At 42.3% G+C, this 24374-nt stretch overlaps 1 protein-coding gene across 1 annotated transcript in view; it reads right to left on the reverse strand.

Annotated features, from left to right (window-relative positions):
- Positions 1-24374, reverse strand: part of LOC311245767 (soluble guanylate cyclase 88E-like) — a 114706-nt gene that overhangs the window by 59208 nt on the left and 31124 nt on the right. The window contains exons 7-9 of the mRNA XM_084335746.1: positions 18353-18610; positions 15626-15758; positions 5539-5676 (exon numbers count right to left, since the gene is read on the reverse strand). Coding sequence (XP_084191872.1) covers positions 5539-5676; positions 15626-15758; positions 18353-18610 — 529 coding nt within the window. The remainder of the gene's footprint in view (positions 1-5538; positions 5677-15625; positions 15759-18352; positions 18611-24374) is intronic.

Genomic DNA, 24374 nt, shown 5'->3' on the forward strand with positions numbered 1-24374 from the left:
TTTATTGATGTTTATTATTGTTCACTCTTGCAATTTATAAAAACAACAATGATACACTCTGGTCTGACTCCTGACTTACGTTTCTTCATTTGTAAAATAAATGAATAAATCTCAGTTTGTCTAGAGGTGGCTCGCTTGTAAATCCTTTTCCTTCTCTTTCCCCACCTAAACAGTTGACTAAAATATGTCTCTTTAGGCGAGAAATAAAATATACAATTGCTGGATCTGATCTACAATGCCTAGTTTTACAGTTTGATCTGAATTGCATGAACCAGGAAGCACAGGGGAGAAATTGTAAACTTTTTGAGACAGTAGCTAAAACTGCCTGTTAGAGGCTGCAGCTGAATGGCACAGACTGTACAGCTGTAACTAGGTGCCAACCATAAGGACATGCAAATGTTTGTAAATAGAATAAATAGAAATATTTGTATATGAATGTGGGCTCTTTTTTATAGATTGTAGTAGACCTTTTTATCAGAAAGGTCTTGAAGACAATTGACTTCACAGCATGTTTGGTGAAATGTTAGGTATTGCAATTGTTATTTTTGAGATGGCCTATGTGCTTGTGGTCAGGCTATTGCACAATACCACCATCAGTACATTACAATATAATATGTCTATGTCTTTATCTTGCAATACAACTGTCAATGTGCCATTTCATTCCAAATGGTCTATTTTCTTCATATTCATTATACCTACCCAGCCCTATACCCCCTAATTGTTGCTTCCATCTAATGGACTGTTATTAGATGAGAGGAGAGTTTGTTGTGTCTTCTAGTGTTCGACATCCGCCCCCACATAGTTATTTAGCCACAGGACATTTGTTAAGCCAGCACTTCACATAATTTATACTGTATGTCTTATCAAAGATGCCAGAGGAATAGCCATAGATGGAATATCAAGCATCAGCTAGTCTTTACCAAGGGGATCTCAGATCAACATCGGGCAAAACTGGACTTGGATACATTTGTTTGCGTTGTAACATTACCATGACCAATTACAGATCAGCTAGCTATAACCTAACTGTTGGCCAAAAACACCTCTCCTATGGGCCCTCATTTATCAAAAAGAAAAATCGGGATTTATCAACCGTGCGTGCACAGGTCGTACGCACACTCTGTGTTGATAAATACCATTTGTTCTTACCGTCAATGCTCGTGCATGATTATCCATATATGGTCATGAAACACCCCCATGAAATGTGGAAAAGTGGACTAAGCCGAGCGAAGCGTGTTATGGGAGAAATACGCGACAGGCTAACAGACATGTACACGTACGGTGATGTCGGATATGATTAACTTCCTAAAGCCCATTGCTGCCTGGGCAGCGCAAACACTAATAAAGACCGTTAACCACTGTTTGCCATTGGTGTCATTAATAACCATGCTGGAATATGCCTTTTCTTCATTTCGTTCGATTAATACCCAGGGATTAAAGTTCTCCATACATTTTCTACCTGCATATGATTTGTAGAGGCATACAATCTATTTTGATGTCGGTATTAGGTAGCCTATATAAACAATAATACGAGAGCATATACAAGAACAATGAATCTCACTGCCATGTAGCCTACGCCATGTGTAGCCTGCCTATCAGGGGCAGAGCTTCCTACAGGCGATATAGGCTGTTGCCTAGGGCGGTTGCCTAGGGCGGTTGCCTAGGGCTCTGGGGGGCGCAAAAAAAATTATTATATTGTAGCAGCCTGAATATTCTACTAAGTATTCAGAAGTGCTAACTAACTGTTACTTTCCCTGTGTGTGTATAACGTGTGATAAACAGTGTTCCCTTTGGATAGCTCGCCCAGTCTAACGACGAGGTGAGGTGCTACTCTTCTCCGGCTTCAGTATGGATCACTAACAATAACATTGGAGCCCTTTTTCCCTTTCTGGAGCGGTCCTAGAGTGGGATCAGTGGAGGTTGCCAGCAGGGGGCGGAGTGGCAGTGGTGGCAGGTGGAGCGGAGGAGAGAGGAAAGCAACGAGGAAGAGGGAGTTACCTGGGGGCGAAAGGACCAGGAAGCTCTCTTCGGCAGTGGACTTGACCGTGAACAGTCGCAGTCACAGCGGGCGTGTGCTCAAACAAGCCCCGTTGTTGGAGAGCCCCGTCGGAACGAGCAACGGGTGATGAGAAGTACTTGCTAGTCGACGGGTTATCCTAGAAGTACCAGCGATAGTGTGCGAGTAAGCGATACAGAACCGAAGGACTAACGTCTAGAGTTAACAGGACTAACGTCTATCGTTAGCGGGTTATAGTAGTAAGTGTGCGGTGTATTAGTATGCTGCTAACGGCTCCGTCTGACTTCAGTAGACTACCGGGCGCGCGGCGCTGAAGACCGGTGGTATAGCCAGCCACGTTGCGTTAGTAGTACAACCGATATAGCAGGAGGGTGCATCCAGACCCGAAGCTTAGCTGTGTTTAGGGTAGCAACAGTATTAGCTCGCGCGACAGCAGCAAGCAACAGCAGCAAGCAACAGCCAGCAGTGGACGTCCCCCAGACGGTACAGAGGACGCCTCTTCCCACCAGCAGAGGTCGCCATCACAGCACGCTCCTCCAGCTAACCACTGCCTATGCTGTTCGTCCAGCCCGCTGGCTGTGCTCGCGGGATCGCCGACGCCATCTTGTCACCTGGACGAGTGGTGATAAGAGTGGGTCTGCCATCTTGGCTAAGTACTAACGGTACCTCGTGTATCAACAGCAACGTCCATTCAAGTGAACGCTAACAACCAGTGTCTAAGGGGTACCCCAAACAATTTAAGCCGGCTTAGTGTAGGTTTTATTTTGGTAACGTGGGCCCACATTTACTTGGTTTTATTTGTTGTTATTTTGTTATTTGGTTATTTGAATTCCCAATGTTTCTCTACTTTATGCCTGGGTTCCCCTAGTACAAGCGGGGTGTTATTAATGTATTGAGCATGCGGTGCCTATGGTGGGAATAGCTTCCCCTACATTAACAGTGAGAGCACCCGGTGCCATGTAGGAATAAATGGAAAGTGTTAACTGTAACTGATAACCTGCCCAGGCTTCTATAAAGTAGACCTTATTGGGAGCATTGTCTGTGTGTCTGTTTCTTCCATTAGCTATTCTAACCCCTGGGTAAATATTGTGACTGCATAATTATTTAACCCTTACACCCCATTCCCAGAATAGCATTTGAAGGGTCTATACAGGTGGTCAAGGAAGGGTACTGCTTAAAGGGAAGCACAATAATACTATTGAACTGACAGTCACTACCAGTCCCCAGGTTAATAAATCCTGGGCCCCATCCATTCTAGCTGCAAGCCCTCCAGAATGACGTTCCGGGCCAAAGACGGGGGTACATATAGGTCCAATTCTATAGTATCCTACTACCCAGTGTCTGTGTACTACTACTCTCACAAGCAGGGATAATCCACCCTTTTACAATATATTTTTTGCTCAGCGCAGTTTTGGCGCCCCCCTCTATATCTGCAACCATTATTTTTACATAAACAAAATTCTAACATAAGGGGAAATGAGCCAAAAATCTAAAACGGTCGGTCGGTCTGAGCCTCAGCTTTAGGTGTTCACAGTCAGAACATGTTCTATTGGTCAAGTGTTTATAGAATTGAGCGTTGAGGAAAGAAAGACTAACGTTAGAGAACTATGAAGAGGCAAAAGCCATCCGGCCATCCAGTATAAAAAGAGAAGAAAAGAAGACAAGAAACGTGCCAAGGTGAAAGGTATGCAATTTTGTACAACTTCCAAGACCTGCCACACCAAGAGCTGATGAAGCAAGCAGAGGCACTTGTACACACCTTAAACCATGGAGGGCAATCTGATTTGGATGGGAAGGAGCTGGCTCAGGAGTTGGACAATTTGATGTGATTGATGACTTTGCAGCGAGGAAGGCCAGAAGGATTGCACTGTAAATGGAAACCAGTAGGAGCTACAGGCTAACCTTGAAGTGTGATGATAGGGAGTGGAATGTAAATAGTTTACATTGTTGGCTGTGTGTCGTTCGCTCACTGCTGATAAAGGTTTAAGGTTCCATTGGGAGGCGGGCGGGCGGAACGCTGTGGCTCCACACTGAACCGGGGATTTAACAGGAAGTAGCGCTTCTTCCTCTTCATCTCTACTTCAACATGAATGGGGATGGCTGAGTTCCATCTCGCTTACTGCAACTTACTGCACACACACATATCATAACTAAGTGTATCAGGACTAAGTGTATCAGTTACTAAGTGTATCACGACTAAGTGTATCAGTTACTAATTGTATCAGTTACTAAGTGTATCAGGACTAAGTATCAGTTACTAAGTGTATCAGGACTAAGTATCAGTTACTAAGTGTATCAGGACTAAGTGTGGTGGTTTTATTCTCTACACAGTTTGGAACAACACACGACCACAGATTCTTCTTCTTGTAAGGTACACACACACAGTAGGAGACAGCATTGGCATTGGCTCATCTGCATCAGACGACCCACAATGCAACACACCACCCTCAAGATAAACAAAATTAAATAGCAGCCATGGCTGTCTGTGTGGCCCAAGTTTAACATAACACTGTTGTGTTAATAAAGTGTACTTGTTAAGACTGTTACAATTGTACAACAAACCCATACTTCTCGAAAGATCAACACCGTAAGGGGGGACGCGGGCTGCACAGACTGATATAAAAGTCCAGGGCATAATGCCATTCCGATAACCCTATATAAACCATGCTGCATTCATTCGGAAAGAAAGACCTATTCCAAATGCTATATTTATAGGGTTTAACAATAATTACTGTCGCTATTTTACAATGAACTATAATGAATTACGGGTCATACTGTAGAACACGCCAGTGTTGAAACTAATGCACGGAAGCTTATTTCCGCATTGCAATATTCATATTCTACCACCGGGCGCCAGGTACGCACGGTCGGAGCTGTGCGTAAATATACGCACAAAGTCAAGCACACGTTCAAATTGATAAGTCCCACACTTTGCTTAGAAATGATCGTACGCACGGGTTATGCACATATCTGTGCGTACGCACCATTGATAAATGAGGGCCCTGGAGTTTTAAGCTAGGCTAGCTGATCCGTATTCACATCCATTAATTTGTGCTAAGCTAGGCTAGCTTGCAACTGGATTTCTTTCTACTTCATGCACAGAGAGGAAATTGGTAGGCTATCTATCTTCTTGTCTGACTCTGGAGAGGCACATTTAGTGTGTTCCTTTAATGTGCAGGTGCTGTCACCACAACTATTTGCATGCAGGAACACGATTGGACAAACACACGATTGGACAAACACCAGCCGTAATTTGCACGAAGCATGTGATTGGACAGACACATACTAACCATTAGATACCATTCTTGAGCGAGCAAGCAAGTGATTGCTCAAATTATTATGTGAAGCATGAATATCAACCTTTTCCCCATGTTTAACCAAATTATGTTAACACTCTGCAAAGAAACTAAGTGTTTTCTTTATTTCTGTTGCACTAAAAGTGGTGGATATCTGACGTGGACCGAACTTGGGTGAAAAGAGGGAAAGAGAGAGAGAGAAGATCAAACGGAGGAGTGTATTCTGACCAGTGACTGTCTGGAAGGCCAGCAGTTCGATGTCTTCACCTCCAGAGGAGTTGGCAGAGCTGTTGTACTGTGTCAGAGCACCTGCTGTACTGCTGTACTCCTGGTCTGTCCCCTTCATCTCCTCCACCAACTTAGTCTCTAGAGGGAGGGAGTCCATTTGGAAAAGATGTATACAAATATCTCATGATCTTTGTATGCTCTACCAAAGGTTACAAGTAAAACAAATCCACATCCTTATAAGGAATTTTGAGAATCTGCCATAAATGGCTGGGCAAACAGTAATCGAACATAATAATATTATTTTAAAATATATTAAAAAATAAAACAAGAGCCTACATTTTCACAGCATAAGATTACAGTAATTTGTTGTTTCACAGAATGACAATGTATTTTGACATTCCACACTTAACTTTCCTTTCTACCGTGGAGTACTGCTTTCCATAGTAAATACCTATGAATTTACATAAAATTCCACATACGTGGGATTTTTCAAGGTTTCGTGCTGCCACACATACTGTAGATTTGGGAAGTGAGGTGGATTCAAGATTTTATATAGGTAAACAAAACAGTCATTTAAAAAGACAACGTTTTTTTTTTTTAAACTTTAGACAAATAATTTCCATCATTGAGGACAAATTAATTAAAAAGTTACCTTTTTTATTATTGTTATTATTATTATTATTATTATTTTTGATCAAATATATTTGTTCTCTAATTCAAGCTCTTAAGGCTATTTGACCAGACTATAGAGAGAGATCAAACTGAGGATCTGTTCTGACCAGTGACTTGCCTTATGTTTTCTACAGAAGAGGAATAGGGCAATGATAAGAACAATTATCTTACATTATTCTTTGAGAATAAAGTCAAAATGTCAAGAATAAACTCAAAGTAACAGTTACAGAATAAAGTCAAAATGTTGATATTAAAGTAAACATTTTGAGAATAAAGTCAATATGGTGCCCGAGTGATCTGACTTCTCTTTAGTTACATTTTTAGACTTTGAGTGAATGATGGGATTGAGGTAATATTGTGATCGCAACTTAATTGAAAGTGACTTCTTGTTTCTTTTAGACTAGTATACTGAAGGATATCAGTGTTTCAGCCTTATCAACCCGTCATCTGCTGTTCCGTGAAGTCTCTGGTTGTGTTATTTGTTTGTTGATGGCAATGTTACTGGCTGTCACACTGTTCACCCCGTTTGATGCATCCGTAACAGAAGAATTAGGACTGGAAACGTGATATCTTTTCTTGGTGGGGTGTTTATTTTCATAAACAAAAGGTCTCGTACAGAATGAAACTAATTGAAAGTCTTTAAAATGTGAAGAAACTAGATTAATAATTCTATCTCTCTCTTGGTTGTTGCGGCCTAGCTCACTAGCCGAAGCTTGTCCTGTTAGCCGGAGCTAGATATGTCCTTATGGCTTCCCTCCCCCACCCTCCAGCCTCAGAGGAGGCTGAAGGTATCTCTGCTGTCTCGCTGTCAACGCTTGTCTGACTCTCTCCCGGAAGAACCCACCAGCTTAAAGTCTCTCTCTCTCTCACGCGATACTCTCTAACTCTCTTCGCCGTGTGGCCATCCCGTCACGATAGCAATGGCTCTCTCTCTCTCTCGTGACGCCAGACGTTGCTACGGGCTAGTTATCCCTTAACACTTTGGTTGCCAAGAACAATAATTCTCGTTTATGTGCCCCAACGGTTCAGTGCCATAAACGAAGATTCTTGTTTCTGGGTAGTTTTTTCTTTTTTTCAATTTTAATACCCTATTTAATCTCAGGATGCTGTGTGTTGGCTGAAAAATGCATAGTGGGAATCCGAAGGTGCAGTACCGGCCGCATCCTACCAGGCAGCGGTATCGAGCTACATTTCTAACACTGTACCCTGTGCTGTGGAATGACCCCATGTCTCGGATTTCATTCTCGGGAAGCGGCACAGTTCAGCCGGTTACATTAAAGCCCGTCGACTATGCTTGATCCGTATGTTATGGTAGTTTATAACGTCGATCAAATGGGGATTGGATCTACCAGATGGCGATCAAGAAATTAGAATATTCTTTTTGGATTACTTTCGGCCAAAGGTAAGAGCGATTTGACGTCAGTTCTGGCTTGATCCTGCAATGCTTTCATAGCGATCAGGCTGGTAACCGTGTCTAGTGTTCAATGTGAATGCCGTTACTGACGCTCAAATAATCAGAAATGACCCCCCCCCCCTTTCATGCATTCATGATGGCACATAATACCTGTTATGGAAATGTTATCTATGTCTATACTAGGGCTGCAACGATTAGTTGATATAATCGACGACGTCGATCACAAAAAATCGTCGACGGGGAATTTTTGCGTCGATGCGTCGTATAAAAAAATCAGAGACGCAAATGTTCATTTGTAACTGCAATGCACTACAGGAAGTGCTGGGGGCAGTATCGTTTCCATTGTCTGACTGCATTCTGTAGTAACGGCCCGGGTAAGAAGAAGAAAGAATGCACCCCGGAGCTTCGGAACATGGGTACGTTTTAGATAGTTAGCCATAGTATTGTATTTTTTACGTTAGCTTACATGTTGGAAAACAGAACGTCTCATGGATATGGATAATGCTTGCTAAGCGAACTCTATTGCTGGGGCTTATAGAGGCTGCGGTATGTTGTATGTAACGTTAAACAGCGCCAAGCTTACAGCATTGCTGCACGCTATTTCAGTTATGCCGAAGCTGCGGTATGTTGTATGTAACGTAACGTTAGCTAAACAACAGCGCCAAGCTTACAGCGTTGCTGCTTTTATATACACATACTCAATGTGGCAGTGTGTGTCACAATCTTACTTAGCTAGTCAATCTGCAAAAACACGACACTCTGTGCTAACGTGAGCTGTCTGTAGCCTAGCCAGCCAAGTTCCAACTAGCTTTCCCATGGTTTAACGTTAATGGCATTATGCAGTACATCATCTAAAATAAAGTTTCACACATACACACACTTCTCTCACACACAGCAAACAAAATACCTAGAAGTCTGTCTGATCTGTCATCCTCCTCTCCTCTCCCCCTACAGCTGTTCCAAGTCACCCTCCTGGACCAAGTTACAGCCCCATCAGCCGCGGTGCTGGGGGCAGATGCTGCTACTTATTTTTTTTCCTTTGTTTACATTTAAACACTTTAATTCGTATTATTTAATTTATTTATTTTGTTATGATTGATTGTTGTATTGCAGTGGTTCTCAAACTTTTTACACCAAGTACCACCTGAGAATGTAGCTGGCTCTCCAAGTACCATATGACCGGCGTTAAAATACAGTCTATTCAGCTATGCACAGTTCATCATCATCATTAGGTGGCTTCTTCGTTCCGAAGGTTGCCTATCACTCTCCAACCCATTCTGTCCCCACTTCTTCTCTCCAACTCCGTGACTCCGCCTCTCACTCCACTCCAATCACAGACATCGTCTACCCAGCCTCTTCTTGGTCTTCCACTTCCTCTCTGTCCATCCACCTTCCCCATCACCACCTTCTTGAACATCTCCCCGCTGGATCCTCTCAGAACATGCCCGCACAACTCCATCTTTCTCTTTTTCAACCTCTCCAGCAGCTGTCCCCCTTGCATATCCGCTCTTCTCAGTACCTCCTCATTCTTGATCATGCAGGAGGCAAATGTATTCCTGATACCATTATTTATTGTTAACTTTTGTCAGACACAGCCACAATGTACAAATAGATAGCACTAGAACTACGCTTCCACACAACTCATCCACTGCAAGGGGCATTGAGAACATAATAACTAACATTCTCACATAGCAAGTGAGAAAATGAAGAACAACTGTATTTCAGCAAATGTACTTAATTCTCTCTATCTCTCTCTCTCTCTCACTCTCTCTCTCTCTCTCTCTCTCTCTCTCACACAGCAAGCAATTGTCCGTCATTCTCTCTCTCTCTCACACACACACACACACACACACACACACACACACACACACACACACACACACACACACACACACACACACACACACACACACACACACACACACACACACACACACACACACACACACACACACACACACACACACACACACACTTATTTTGTTACAAAAACTTAATTTCCTGCATTCTGGTGCAGGCATTTTTACCCTTTAAATGCCAGTGCAAATTATTGTAAAAAAGAAGAAAACACATATTCAATACATTTTTGAATGTTTACCCTTTAAATGCCAGTTTGTGTGATGGCATCACAAATTATTGTTAAAAAAAACACACAAAAAGTAAAGTATTTTCAATATATCAAATGCAAAGTACATTTTTCTGGGGGAGATTATTACAGGCTAGGTGTAACTGAGGGGTACAATTCCCTGACTGTATTACTAGATATGATACTTACTACCACTACCTTTGTACTTAATATTCGGCCACCCAGTACTCGGCATAAATATATTATGATGAACACTGTCACGTAGATGAAACGGATCCAACACAAATGTACGAATTAGAAATAGGTCTTTATTTCTACACAGCGATGGTGTGTAGAGCAAGCACTTAATCAAATCAATCACATTTATGAATGGGAATTAGTATGCACTTTTATGGCAAGAGTATTCGTCGGTATATCAATAGAGAATGTCCAATCTCTGAAGGCGCAGGTGGTACATATACGACCTGGAATAGTTAAGGAATAACAGCAATGGTACTTTAATGATTATAGACTGGATACACTAGGGGGGGTTAATCCGGTCGCTTGTAAGCCGACAGGAGTAGGAAGGGGGGGGGGGTAGAGTCCGGCTGCCTCATCCGGCCAAGGGTATCCCAGGTGAACCCACTGTAGTGCCGTTCAATGCGCCGGCGATCCTTGGACCGCAGATGAAAGCAGATGGACTCTTTGTGGGCCGGCGTCCTCCGGTCCACGGAGGAGAGACGTGAAGCGGCCTCGTCTTGCAGAGCGTCTCCTCACCTTGCGTCCTCTCCAGGGGGGGGGGTTCCAACACACGGCAGTGTCGGGGGTCTTTATCCATGGAATAATCAACGTATACAAAGCATAATCCTTGCCGGGGAAGGCGGGCTGTCGTCGGTAGAATAATCCGGTATACAGGTCCACTTGCTCGTCGGCTCTGGGGCTCCTCGGGTGCAATCTCACATGGGGTCGATCATCCTGAATAAACAGCCAGTTTTCTGCCCGAAACGATGGGGTGCTGACTACGGTAGTATTCTCACCGCACGAAGCACTATATATTAACAGACTATTATTAGCTTAATAGACTACGTCCAACTCGACGATATAGTGCCAAATATGACTATTCAAATATTAATATACACGATGTCTCAATACCGATGGTAGGCCGAACTTGGCCTTACTCCCACACGTGGCGTCGCGGGGAGGCTTTACGTCTGTCACTCTATTGGAGGGTAAGAAACTGGACTGAAAAGGAAGTCCTACTTTAGTAGCGCAGTATATATACGCACTATGAACAAATAGTCCCATTAGTGGTGCGGTAGCCAGATTCCTACGCGGAACTAGGACTTGTTCGTACATGTTGAGCGGTACGTTTGAACTGGGTCTGGGGGGTATGGCAGCCTGGCACCAAGGTCTCGACCAATAGTAGAATGGAGACTATTATGGGATGTTCAGTAGGCTAGAATGGATATTCAATGCATATTGTACAAGGAATATACAAGGGATATCAGGGAATATTAGAGAATATACAAATACAATTAAATATATATATATAAATAAATATATATATTCGGTTTAATCTGGCCCGTCACAACACTAGGCATGTGTCAATGATTAGCAGCAACACATATTTTGATGGATTTTTTGTAATGTCAGATTTAACACTCTTTTCAGAAAAGTGGGAGTATTTCATTTTTTATCTGACATTACAAGAAATCTAAAAATAAATGGTTATGATCAGGGCTGAAGTTTAATTAAAGATTTATGACTGTTTAGACTGCATTACTCTCTGTCACAGTGATCTCCTGGTTGTTCCCCACTTAGATTATCTAACTATCGCGCCGCCGCAACCAGAAACACTGGCCTGGCCTGCTTCTAAGTTCAGTGGCCTGACTGCACAATTTTTTTTTTCTTTTTTTTTTTTCGCTTTTTTGGAAATGTTTTCAAGTACCACCAGCAGTACCACCAAGTACCACTAGTGGTACGCGTACCACCGTTTGAGAACCACTGTTGTATTGTATTTATGTTATTCAAATACATTTTGATTTAAGCAAGTTGCTTAAGATCCAAATTCAAATGTTTCATGAGTCATTCTTTTTATTTGCTATGGGATCATGTTATGTTAAGTTAACTGTTAAGGCAGAGGGACTGGACAACAGGGTGACATTCACAGGTGTGCAGACTTGAGCATGTGAGGTAAAACATGCACTGGAGCCCGGAAAAGGAGCCGCGCCCACAGGAAACAGAGATGGAGGGTGTGACAAAAATAATCGTTAGATTAGTCGACTAATCGAAAAAATAATCGACAGATTAGTCAACTACCAAAATAATCGTTAGTTGCAGCCCTAGTCTATACATCTGTGTTAAAATACATATTCTATCTCTGTACAGCCTGACTAGTATATAGTACAATAGAGAGCATCCTGACTGGCAACATCACCTCCTGGTTTGGGAATAGCACTGCACAAGACCGAAGCAGACTACAGAGAGTGACACGTTCAGCCGAACACACAATTGGAGGGGGGCTTCCCACCCTCCAGAACATTTACAACAAGCGGTGCAGGGGTAAGGCTAAGAGAATCATCAAGGACTCCAGCCACCCAAACAACTGCCTCTTTGAACTGCTGCGGTCAGGCAAGTGATACCGGAGTCTCAAGGCGAGCACAGAAAGACTCAGAAGAAGCTTCTATCCCCAGGCCATCAGGCTGCTCAACGAACAATAAACACTATGCAACAACCATCAAATGCACACAGCACACACATCCACACGCACACACTCACTTTAAACAAACAACACACTGCAGCACCCACTCTCCACACGTTAGATCACCTAAACACACTTTATATTTATTGGTAAAGGATTTGCACTACAACTCGTACACCTTACTGTAAATTGTACCTAAATTGTACCTCATCCCATTTCTGCTTTGCACTATATAGTATTGTATATTAGTACATTGCATAGTATATTGTATATTGTATGGTAACTCAGTTACTTCTATTCTGCATCGAACATTGTACATATGTCTATACTGAACACTGTGACCTCTATTTTTACTTCTATTTTACATGCTATACTATTTTATTTCATACTTATCTTGTCTAGCACAGTCTGGAGCGTAACAGTAAGAAGCATTTTGTATAAAAGTATTCTGTACTTCTGTATGACAACTATTAAAGAAACTTGAAATTTGAACTTGTATATGTCAACTATAACAGCCCAGACACTAGGCTACAGTCTGTGTGTGTCTCTTTAAGGACTCCAAGGTGTGGGAGCTGTAGAGCCGTGCCAAGGCTATTTCTCTCTCTCCAGTTAAGACATAACAAAGTCTATTGAGCAAGTCTGGTTATTTATTTCCCTAACTGGGGCACATTTTCTTTATCCTTTCTGTCATATCTGGACGTCATTTCAATTGTGTATTAATGTACGTTCTGACCAGAGCTCTTTGTCACTTTCTGGTCAGACGCTTGTTTGTAAACATGTATGTTTTTCTATAAACTGATCACTTTCACTGTGGCCACAGATGAATAACTATGTTTTAATCTTTAATAACTTGACTCAGAATGATTTCACAACGGCTCATCTTTTGTTCTTGGTAATTTCCACGACACACCGATAATGTGGACTTGAATCCGGAACAATAGCGGGTTCAGGCGAGGAACACTAGAGTCTACAATGTAATCGACGTGTAGGCCTATGGCTATTACTTTCTTTTCATGGATTACAATCAGTGATGCCAGTAACGCGTTACTGTAATCTGATAACTTTTTCCCGAAAATAGTAATCTAACGCGTTAATCTTTACAAGCCAGTAATCTGATTGCAGTTACTTGTCCAAGTGGCTGTGCGTTACTATTTCGTTACTATCTCATAAGTCATAATGCAGGTAGAATGCAGTATTTTCTTTCGTTTTCGACAGTCAAAAATACATTTTGAGCTGTTTTTCTTGCATTGGGAGTGATGTCACATGTCACGTTTTCAAAGCGTGTCTGAGAACGCAACCTCACGTGTTGTACCATGCTGGTGGGCGGTGGCTGTTATTATCAGGCTTACCAAAACATAGCGAGCTAGCCTACCACTACAATGGCGCAGGGAGACACTAGTAACGCTTTCTTGCACTGGAAGTTCAGTCACTACTTCACGTTTGTGTTAGCTAAGCCGGGTGAAAAAAACATTCACTATGCGGAGGAAACAAAATACTGTCTACCGCTAAAAACAGCACATCCAATTGCATTGAAAGCATCTGGAATCACAACACAGCACGACCAAACTGATAGAAAAAAACCCAAAGCCGAAGCTTCGACTTCTACAGGACTCGGAGGTCCACCAGCCAAACAGCAAAAGCTGGATTTCAATAAAAAAAACACCCGAGAGCTGAAGAGAATGGTCGGGACTGGAGATATGTTGTAGAATAAATGTTACCTCTGTGCACCAAGGTGGGAGTCACTTGCTTCAAAGATACAGAATACCAGTTCCTGCATGAGTACTGCACCACCATGAAGCCTCTGACTGTAGCACTGGACATTTTACAAGGTGACTGTCCTTATGGAACTTTACTACCCACACTTGAAGTGCTGATGCAGAAGACCCTCGTTCTGAAGGACACCCTCTCCAAGACGACTGCAGGCCTTCCAGATGCCATAGTGCAGGTATGTTCCACCTTTGAGTTAAACATCTTTTGCATTGCACTATTCATGAACATGGAACACCATACTGCAGTATGTAGGTTGTCAGTAGCACACAATAATAAATAATAATAATAGCATAGGAGGAGCAGTATGAGTTTCAGATACTGGATAGGTATTCAAACATAAAGAACATTTTCTTGAAGTATACTGTTGCTGCTCAACAGTCAGGAGAGATTGTTGCTTTCCCTTTTGATTAATGTATATTTGATGGTGGCAGAGCAAAAGCTCTTATTTGCCAGATTTACAGTTAATTTGATGAGAGAGACTGATTGTATGTTTATAGAGAGACATTTATAAAAACAATTTAATAGTTACAGTTGATATAATTGAATAGTTCAGCCTGCATTTGTTAGATGTTATACATTGGTTTTGTAAAACCACTGGCTGGCTGCTCTAATGCTGTGAGCATCAGAGACTGTTGCTTTACCATACTTGATGGTACAGAAGCTGAAGCACTAGTTTAATAATTTACGTTATGTGCAGAGAAACAAGTTAAAAACTATTTATGCACTTTCAATAAAGCGTTTGAAAAAAAAACTGTTGTAATTCATATGTTGTGGCAGCAGCAGGGGGGACGACTTCGTAACATAGTTACTTTCAAAGTAACTAAGTTACTCTGATAATCAAGTCATCAGTAAAGTAACTAGATTACTTTTTAAAGGAGTAATCAGTAATCAGATTACTTTTACAAGTAATCTGTGGCATCACTGATTACGATAGACCGCCCTAAAACCATACTTATATTCACCGCGGTATAACACGGGAACGTATGGATGGAAAAATAATTTCTTTTTTGCATCTTGACCGGAAGAAACCCAGTGTCAAATTACTACTGTATCCATAGCTATAATATAGAACATGGTTATAGCTCTACAAACAAGGTGGCCGTTTACATCGGGTTAATAGGTGGCATGAGGGGCCAATGATGAGTAAGAGGCGTGGCACTGGATGTGTTAATGGATGCAGACATTATTTCTAGCAGGAATGACCTCGACAGGGCTCCTTATCTCGTTTCTAGCCACCCTGGCTCCCCGTCCAGAGTGCCCTGTCTGTTTCTACAGCCCCCATAATTTCACACACACACAGAGGATCCGTTAAAACGAAATATCTATAGATTTGTACTTTACATACATGTAATTCAAGTGAAAACCAGTGATTTCCTTCAATATGTATGACATTTGAGAGGTTAAATGATGATGGAAACAAACATGGGAACAATTGTTTTCTTGTTAAAACTAGACGTGAGATTACCTCTCTCTTCTACCCTCTTTGCTTTTTCACTCTCCTTCTCCTCTAGCTCCTCTTTGCTCAGCTTTGGCATGTTGACCTTCTGCACCACCGCTTTGGACAGCAGCTCAAACACATTGTTTAAATGTGTGTAGATCTGAGGGGAAAAAAACAGATTCGTAATGTAATTCTGTAATCAAGATGCACAAGCATGTGAGTGAGTATAGAACAGCAAGATGATACACCGGTCTATCTATGCACAAATTGACACTAATTACACTTCCCCCCCACAGATAGTGTTCTGAAGGGCCAGATTAACACTGAGAATCTAAATTTTATTGTTTTATATAACTTGTATATTATTTATATATATAAGCTATATCCCTTTAAGCCTCCGTTTGAATCATAGCATTATTCGCTTTCCTCATTGGACAACGCCCTTGACACTGGCGGCGCCAAGAATCGCGCCCCCCAGACAAGTTCAAAGACGAGTCTGGACAAGTTGAGACATGCCCTTGGCCAGCGCATTGATTCCGGACAAGAGATTCGGTTGCGCCCTAGAAAGCACTCTAAGTATATATATTGTGGAAGGCGCAAACAGCAGTTCGTTCAACCTAAAGCAGTTCGTCATTACAGCAGTTCGGTGTGCAGCAGTAACAAGCAGTTCGTTCGTCTAGTAGCAGAGTGAAGCGTGAACCTAGTAACTAGTGTGAACCTTAGCAAGTGTGTGTGGACTTAACGTAATTAGTATCAGAACACGAGGTGAACCTAGCAGCAGAACTATTGGACATGTGAGCAGTGGAACCTACCGCGGTGTATCGTTACGGATAACTAGTAGCTCCTTAGATACGACCTTGATATTGTAGAACCATTGTTGGTGGATTATAGTGACTTGTGGAAACTTGGTACCGTGGAGAAGAGCATCGTTAATACCATTGTCGTTTGGATTTAACTACCCTGAAGATCTGCATCGGGCTAGCTTCGAGGACGAAGCTGGCTAGCTATCATCACTGCCGTCGGGCTTTGGATTAAGAGCTATTACCCTGCTAACGAGCACTTGGATTACAAGGACCGGATCCGTATGAGACCCCCTTTCTCCAGTGACCAGCCGGAGTATCCGTCTATTCTTCAATCCTCTGGAGCTTACTACTCCGTGGGGGAAATCACCAGTCTCCAGCTATACCCTTGTTTGCCCCCCTATATCGCCATCTCACGCCATGCAGCGTTCCGGTCTAGTATCCTTAGCCTAGGAATTATTCATTCCCACTGACTTTGATACTCTGACATTCTAATATCATTCGCCATAAAAGAGCGACCAAGTAATTCTCAGTTGTATATTTGCTATTGATAATAAAATACTGTAAACGTTATCTCTTTGTCACCGTGCCGTCTATTGAGTGTCTGCCATAATTAACTGTACTGTCTGGCAAGTAATAATAATATGTAGTAGTGGTTTAATCTATCACAATCTTTAATACAGTCAGGGTTTTGTAACCCCTCAGTTACAGATAGGGTTTCCTGAAAGGTGCTATATGAATTTAAGAAATAATAATAATTATTATTATTAATTATAATGGATTCCATGCTGCTAATACTGAACTACATAGTACTATATATATATATCTAATCTAACTATAAAGGAAGGAATCCCTTGTCTGTGTACGTGTCTGTCTGTTATTTGCATATCTCGAGAACCATTCATCTGATCAACTTTACACTCTGCAGTTGAATTGCTGAGGACCAGGAGAGTGCAGTGTCGAATTTGGTATCCTGAATTATGTGGGTCCAGACGAATCTATCCATGTAAGCCAAGCCCATTTGCGTTTAGATCAGTTTTCATTTTTTTCGCTACCCCTCCTAAACGTATTGAGCAATCGTCACCAAAGGTGGTACAGAGCATCTCTGGACCAAGCTGAAAAAAAGTCTCCTTGGCGCTTTGTGCTATTGCAACCACATTTGGTGGACATGTGTAGATATAATCTGAGTGACCATTTGGCCAATAGGTGGCGCTGTAGCAGCATCATACGTTTAAATGGTCATAATGTTCTTCGCTTATTTCGAAAACCATTCAACCGATCAACTTCACACTTGGTGTATTGCTGAGAGCCCAAGTAAGTGCAGTGTTGAATGTGAAGTTGATTGGATGGGCAATTCTTGAGAATCTTGGAAGCAGCAGTCCTGCAGTTTTTGACAATGCTGCAAGCAGCACTTCCAGGGGCCAACCAATCGGCCCATTTTGAACAGGCACACGCTCCGAACAGGCACTGCACTAGTATGGATAAAGATATGTATAGTCTACTGCCTATTGTACTGTATGTCTTGCAGTCATTGTAAATGCTAAATGGACTGCATTTATATAGCTCTTTTATCCAAAGTGCTTTACAACTTATGCCTCACATTCACCCATTCACTCATACATTCACACACAGAAGGCGGAGGCAACCATGCAAGGTGCCAACCTGCTCATCGGGAGCGGTTAGGGGTTAAGTGTCTTGATTAAGGACACTTTGACATGCTGCCGGGAGGATCTGGAATCGAATCAGGAACCTCAGTACCAGATGAACACTCTACCTCCTGAGCCACTGTTGGCCAGGTCCAGTGTCACGGCCCAGCAGAACCGCCTAGCGCTCGATGGAACTTTGTAAGTTGTAGATATGTCCTTGCATTATTGCCATTAAAACAAATCCTTATACATGTATAGTACGTGTAGTATTTGGAAGATGGTGTTTCTAATTGGGCTTCTGAACTCACATTGTCCCAGCTGAACTCCAGCATGGGCCGCACCAGGGTGAACTCCTCGTTGACCTTCTTGCCCTGGAGGTCAGAGAAGACCTCCTTGAGGCCGTCACCGATGCGGTACATGGTCATGTCACGGCGGAAGATGACGCTGAAGGGGAACATGTCGAAGAAGATTCCCCGCTTCATTGGGAGCTTCTCATAGCCCGGTGCCGTCTTCTGCTGCGGCATTCGATGCTTGAAGGCTGCATTGTCAAAGTTCATCTTGTAGACCTGGGTGTGTAGTGGTAGGAAGTAGGAAGTGAGTTAGGAGTGCCCCATTTGAGTTGATTAGTCAATTAAAGCTGCAATAACTATTTTATGACCACTAGAGGGCATCAAGTCTACTATAAATAAACATATTTATCCCAAAACGAAAGCTGTGTCACGTATAAAAACTACCTTGCTGGCACAATCTTGTAAGAGATTCACTGAAAAAAATGGATGGTTGGATTGCAAGATTTCAGTATGTAGTAAAGTATGTACACAACTGTCCTGGTTGTTAAACAAGGTAGGTAAATACTTCACCTACAAACATAATACTGTTTAATAATACAAAATATTTATGTAATTTGCTGAAATAATACCTTTTTAAATGCATAGGTTTATAAAATAGGCGGAGCTAAAGCACAGGTTTGGTAAAATACATAATGGAATAACAACAGACTATCATGTAAGCATGAGATTTAAAAGTTTCTAGATTTTATACAATTGTATAGATTTAGTCAATTAAATCAACAAATTACTGACTTAGTCAATTAAAATGTATTTAGTCGAGGACACCCCTAAAGTGAGTAGGAAGGTTATGATAGTTTACTAAACACATAAACAAGTATGACCATGGCTAAATTGAACACTTTAATATGCAATACTGGGGGGCTGAACACACCACCCAAGTGTACCAGTGTCCTTTGCTTATTACAATGAAGGAACATTTACATAGCTCTTCTTAGTGAGACAGCTGACATAGCGAGGCTGGCGAACCGACAATATCATGTAATTTCCTCATCCTCTGCCAACAACAAAACAAAAGGAGTCGCTATAGTGACAAGACATAATCTAGATATCAGGGTTTTAGGCATATGGTCGGACACAGAGGGGAGGATAACAATGGCAAAGGTTGAATATTCTCAAAGGAAAATAGCACTAATTGCATTATATGCCCCTAATACATTTGATGCAGCGTTCTACAAAACAATCACCAAAATTATGTTACAACTTAATGAATATGCTTTCATAGTGGGTGGTGATTTCAATGCATGCTGGGACTCCAGGATGGATAGATCCGGCTCCTCGCAAACATATGATCAAAAACAATCTTCTTCTTTTTTTTCATATATTTTTATTTCATTTTTGGATGAAAGGCACAGGTACAGGCACAACAAAAAAATGCACATAAAACATAATTTTAATTCTTTGCCAACTACAAGCATTGGCTTGCCCCTTGCCTAATTTTTTTTAAAAATCCTATCCCCAAACCCCTGCACCAACCACCGTTGACAAAAAAAACCAATTAACAATTAAATACATTATAAAAATCGATGTTTTTTTAATTAACAACAAAATTGTAAATAATAAAAAATAATATTCCTCCCCAACCCACCCTGTCATAGGCCTGAAAAGAAAAATAAATTAAAACAATCTTCTAATGCCCATAGGCCTGAAAAGAAAAAGAAATAAAAACAATCTTCTAATGCCCTTAGGATGTGGGCCCAGCATACTGGGCTCACAGACCTGTGGCACATACAGTAACCAATCCTACTTTGAGGGACTACTCTTGCCTGTTATCCAGACACAAGACCTTCTCTTTAATAATTTCGATGTCTCGTTGGTCCCCCTGGCTCTCTCAGACCACAAATGGATTTCTTTTATAGCATCGTTTGGCAAACTTTCCACAAAAGCCCCCAGATGGCTTTTTAACTTGTTCTTGTGGAAAAACGAAGACTTCTGTATACTGAATTTTTGAAGATTAACGTTGGCACGGTCGAGGACCCTAGAATCCTGTGGAATGCAGTGAAGGGCTTTGTTAGAAGTCATGTCACGCTTTTCGCTTCCAATTTGCGTAAATCTCTGTAAAAAAACTAGAGCAATTGGAAAAACTATACATGGACCGATACGCCTCACTGCAGATTAACTACAATGAACAGATAAACACACAACGTATATGATAGTTAAAAAAGAAATAAATTCCATACTTAGACAACACTCTGAGTTTTTAAAACATAGGACGGGGCAGGCGGCTGGGTGGCGCAGCGGTCTAAGCGCTCGTCACCAACGCGTGAGACACCGGGATCGAATCCGGCTGTCAGCGTTGCCTCCGGCTTGGGCTGGCCGTCATACTGACTCAATTGGCAGAGTCAGCGGGAGGGAAGTCAATGGGTGGTAATCTGGTCGTTGTAAACAGCGACTCCTACAGGTCGGTCAGGGCGCCTGCACAGCAAGGACAGGAGATGTCGAGAGTAGTGTGAGCCTCCCACACGTTACACCTCACCAATGAAAGTCCGCGCTGGCAGGTGAAAAGAAGTGGCTGGCTGACTCCGCATGTATCAGAGGGGACATGCAATAGATTCTTCAACCCTCCCTACGACCGACCAGTGGGGGGCACATGCGAGAAACGATCAAGACGGGAGGGGGGAATTGGCACGATCAATCATTGGGATGGGAGAAAAACTGAAAAAGAAGGAGAAAAAGTAAAAAAAAAAGGACGGGGCAAAATTATTACTTTCATGGCTACAGACCAAGCCATTTATTGGCAATGAAAATACGCTAAAATAAAAAAAAATCGGATATCCATTCAATCAGGACACAACCAGGAGTAGTTACCACTGATTCAAAAAAGATTAATGACACTTTTAGATAATTCTATTCACAACTGTATAGCTCAGAGGTCAACTTTGATCATTCCAAATTCAAATCAAATCATTATCTGAGGAAGAGGCTGGGGAATTGGGGAGACCAATCACTCTTGTAGAACTCAGAGAGACAATTGTTGAGATGCAGAGGGGTAAAGCACCGGGCTTGGATGGGATTCCACCTGAGTTATACTTAGCATTCTGGGACCAGTTGGGCCCATTGCTGTTCGAGATGATTGAACATGCTATTAAACAGGGGGATTCTCGAGAGATGTTAATATGGCTTTGATCTCCTTGTTACTTAAAAAAGACAAGGACCCCAATGACTGTGGCACCTATAGGCCCCTGAGTCTTCTCGGGCCGATCTTAACATTTTTGCCAAAGTACTAGCCTGTCGACTGCAGAAGTACATGGCGGTGCTGGTACACTGTGACCAGACCGGTTTTATTCAAGGTAGATTAGCTGGAGATAATCTCAGGAGATTATTACATGTAATTGACAACAGTAAAATACAATTCCGGCCACGGTTCTGTCTTTGGATGCCATGAAGGCAATCGATAGACTAAAATGGTCATATATTTGGATGGTACTGGAGGCTATGGGACTTGGAAAGGAATTTATACACATGATTAAAGTGCTCTATGCCTCACCGTCAGCAATGATAATGACAGGCAAAATATGCTTCACACTCTTCCCAGAATCTAGATCTTCCAGACAGGGTTGTCCTCTGAGCCCCAGACTATTCGCGCTTTCCCTCGAACCATTAGCCCAATTCATTAGACAATCAGAAGAAATCGCCCCTATAATAATCAATGAGACACCACAAAAATAGCTCTTTATGCGGATGACTTACAAATTTTTATGGAAGATCCCTCCCAATCAGCCTCAAAGCATTGGCTATATTTTATGTATATGCCAGGAAAGTAGCTCAGTCTCACATCTTTGACTCACATTCCAATAATCCATGTTTGTTTTTCTTTAAAAAATCACTATTAACACTTTCAGTGCCGTTCACGGATAAACACGTTTCTGGCACCCGATGGTTGAGTGCCATTAAAGGGGACATGCTTTGCTATTCCTAGCACTATTTGGGCAACTTTACACAATTCCTGTGAGTCTATTGAAGACATCTGTAAGGTTCTTTTAAACAAGAGAGAGAGAGAGAGAGAGAGAGAGAGAGAGAGAGAGAGAGAGAGAGAGAGAGAGAGAGAGAGAGAGAGAGAGAGAGAGAGAGAGAGAGAGAGAGAGAGAGAGAGAGAGAGAGAGAGAGAGATCTGTAAAGCATTCCCGGTAACTGGAGAAAGGTATTCCCGTAACCTATGGGTAACCGAGAATACCTTTAGGTACCAGGAATACCATGCCTAGGTATTCTTGGTTACCTAAATAGGTATTCCCGTAACCTGATAGGTATTCACGGTAACATTCACTTATACAAAAACAGACTGAACGGATACATATAACAGACCTGCTGGGGCAGCGGACTGAGAGCAGGGGACACAAACAGGCTGGATAAGATGGTCAAGAAGGCCAGTAGCGTGGTTGGGGTGGAGCTGGACTCTAGCGAGGGTGGCGGAGAGGAGGAACCTTGCTAAGCTCCAGGCCATCAGGGAAAACCCCTCCCACCCACTATACACAGACTTAGCTGACAGGAGGAGCATGTTATAGGCTCACACTACCTAAATGCAGCACAGAACGGCACAGGAAGTCCTTCATTCCGACAGCCATCAGACTATACAATGCATCACTGTGCCTCACTGCATCACTGAGCACAGAGTGACAGTTACCATCTTCCTGGACTCTTACTTTTTAAACAGAACTGTGCAATATTACACCTACTGTAGACTTCAGTATATTTTTACTGTATTTATTTACTGTATCTTCTATTCTATTTTTATTCTATTTCATTTTATTCTATTCTTAGGCCATTTGTTTTGTTATTCTTATTCGTGACTTGTTCTGTCTAAATGTTTAATGTTGAGTGATTTGCAATGTCAAATTTCCCTCAGGATAATACATTTCTATTCTATTCTATTCTATATCTTTGAAAAGTCTCCATTTATTCAACACTTCTGAATTCAGGGGGGCAGGTGGCGCACGGAGATTACGTTCGTCACCAACACCGGGAGACACTAGGATTCGCCTGTTCGAATCCAGCTCCCGGCATTGCTATCAGCTTGGCTGGCCTCTCACACTGATACAATTGGCTGTATCAGGGGGTGGGAAAGCTGAAGGGTGGGTCCTGGGCGTTGTGGACAGCGACCCCTACAGTTCGATCGGGGCGCCTGCTCAGCAAGGGTTGGAACTAAGGAGAGATAGTGTGGCCTCCCACACGCTACACTCTCCCCGGTGAGAACCTGCGCGGCCAGGTTGGCCTGCCCCAGGCTGCACATGCGTCGGAGGAAAGCATGTGACAGTCTCCGGTCTCCCGGACCAACAGTAGGGGAAAGTACGCAACAACCAGGAAGGGTGGGATGGGAGAAAAATCGGGGAAAAAGGAGGGGAAGAAAGATAAAAAAATAAAATAAAAAACACTTCTGAATTCACTGACAAATTGAACTGAACTGACAAAAATAAGGTGCATAAAAAAGCAAACAAAATTCCTCCACAGGCTACTCACCATCATTAGTAGAGCGGAAAGCTGTGTTTGGGGACAGAGTGAAATCTTCTTAAAACACTGCCCCTCCACTCATTCCTGAACTTTTTTGTTAAGTCCTTCTCAAATGCCAACTGAATTAAATTGGCCTTGCGTCGATGAAGCATACTAAGGCGATGTTCTGTAAAGACGTTCTTGAGGGTAGAAAACGAATTCTCACAGAGTGCCGTGCTAGCTTCAGTAGTGTTGTTGTTGACATCAGTGCCCACCAGGGCCCTGTTTCATGTACGTGGTTCAACTAAGTCGATCAAGATGTCCATTATCCAGCTTCAGTTAACCCGATGTTCGAAGCCGGGATTTTCCTGTTTCACAAAGGTGGATTCAGTCTCGTTAACTCAAGCCAGACTTGAGAGTCAGGCTCAAGTCAGGCTAGATGCGCGCTCCCGTTTTAGGTGGAAAGCCAGCACGTATCGATGGCAGAGACCCTGATTCTCAACGGCATTGATTGATTAATTGATTTAAGACTTTATTGACAGATTGCAATAGGCTCAAT

Source organism: Notolepis coatsorum, assembly GCF_963971535.1.
Source record: "Notolepis coatsorum genome assembly, chromosome: 19".
Taxonomy (NCBI): Eukaryota; Metazoa; Chordata; class Actinopteri; order Aulopiformes; family Paralepididae; genus Notolepis; species Notolepis coatsorum.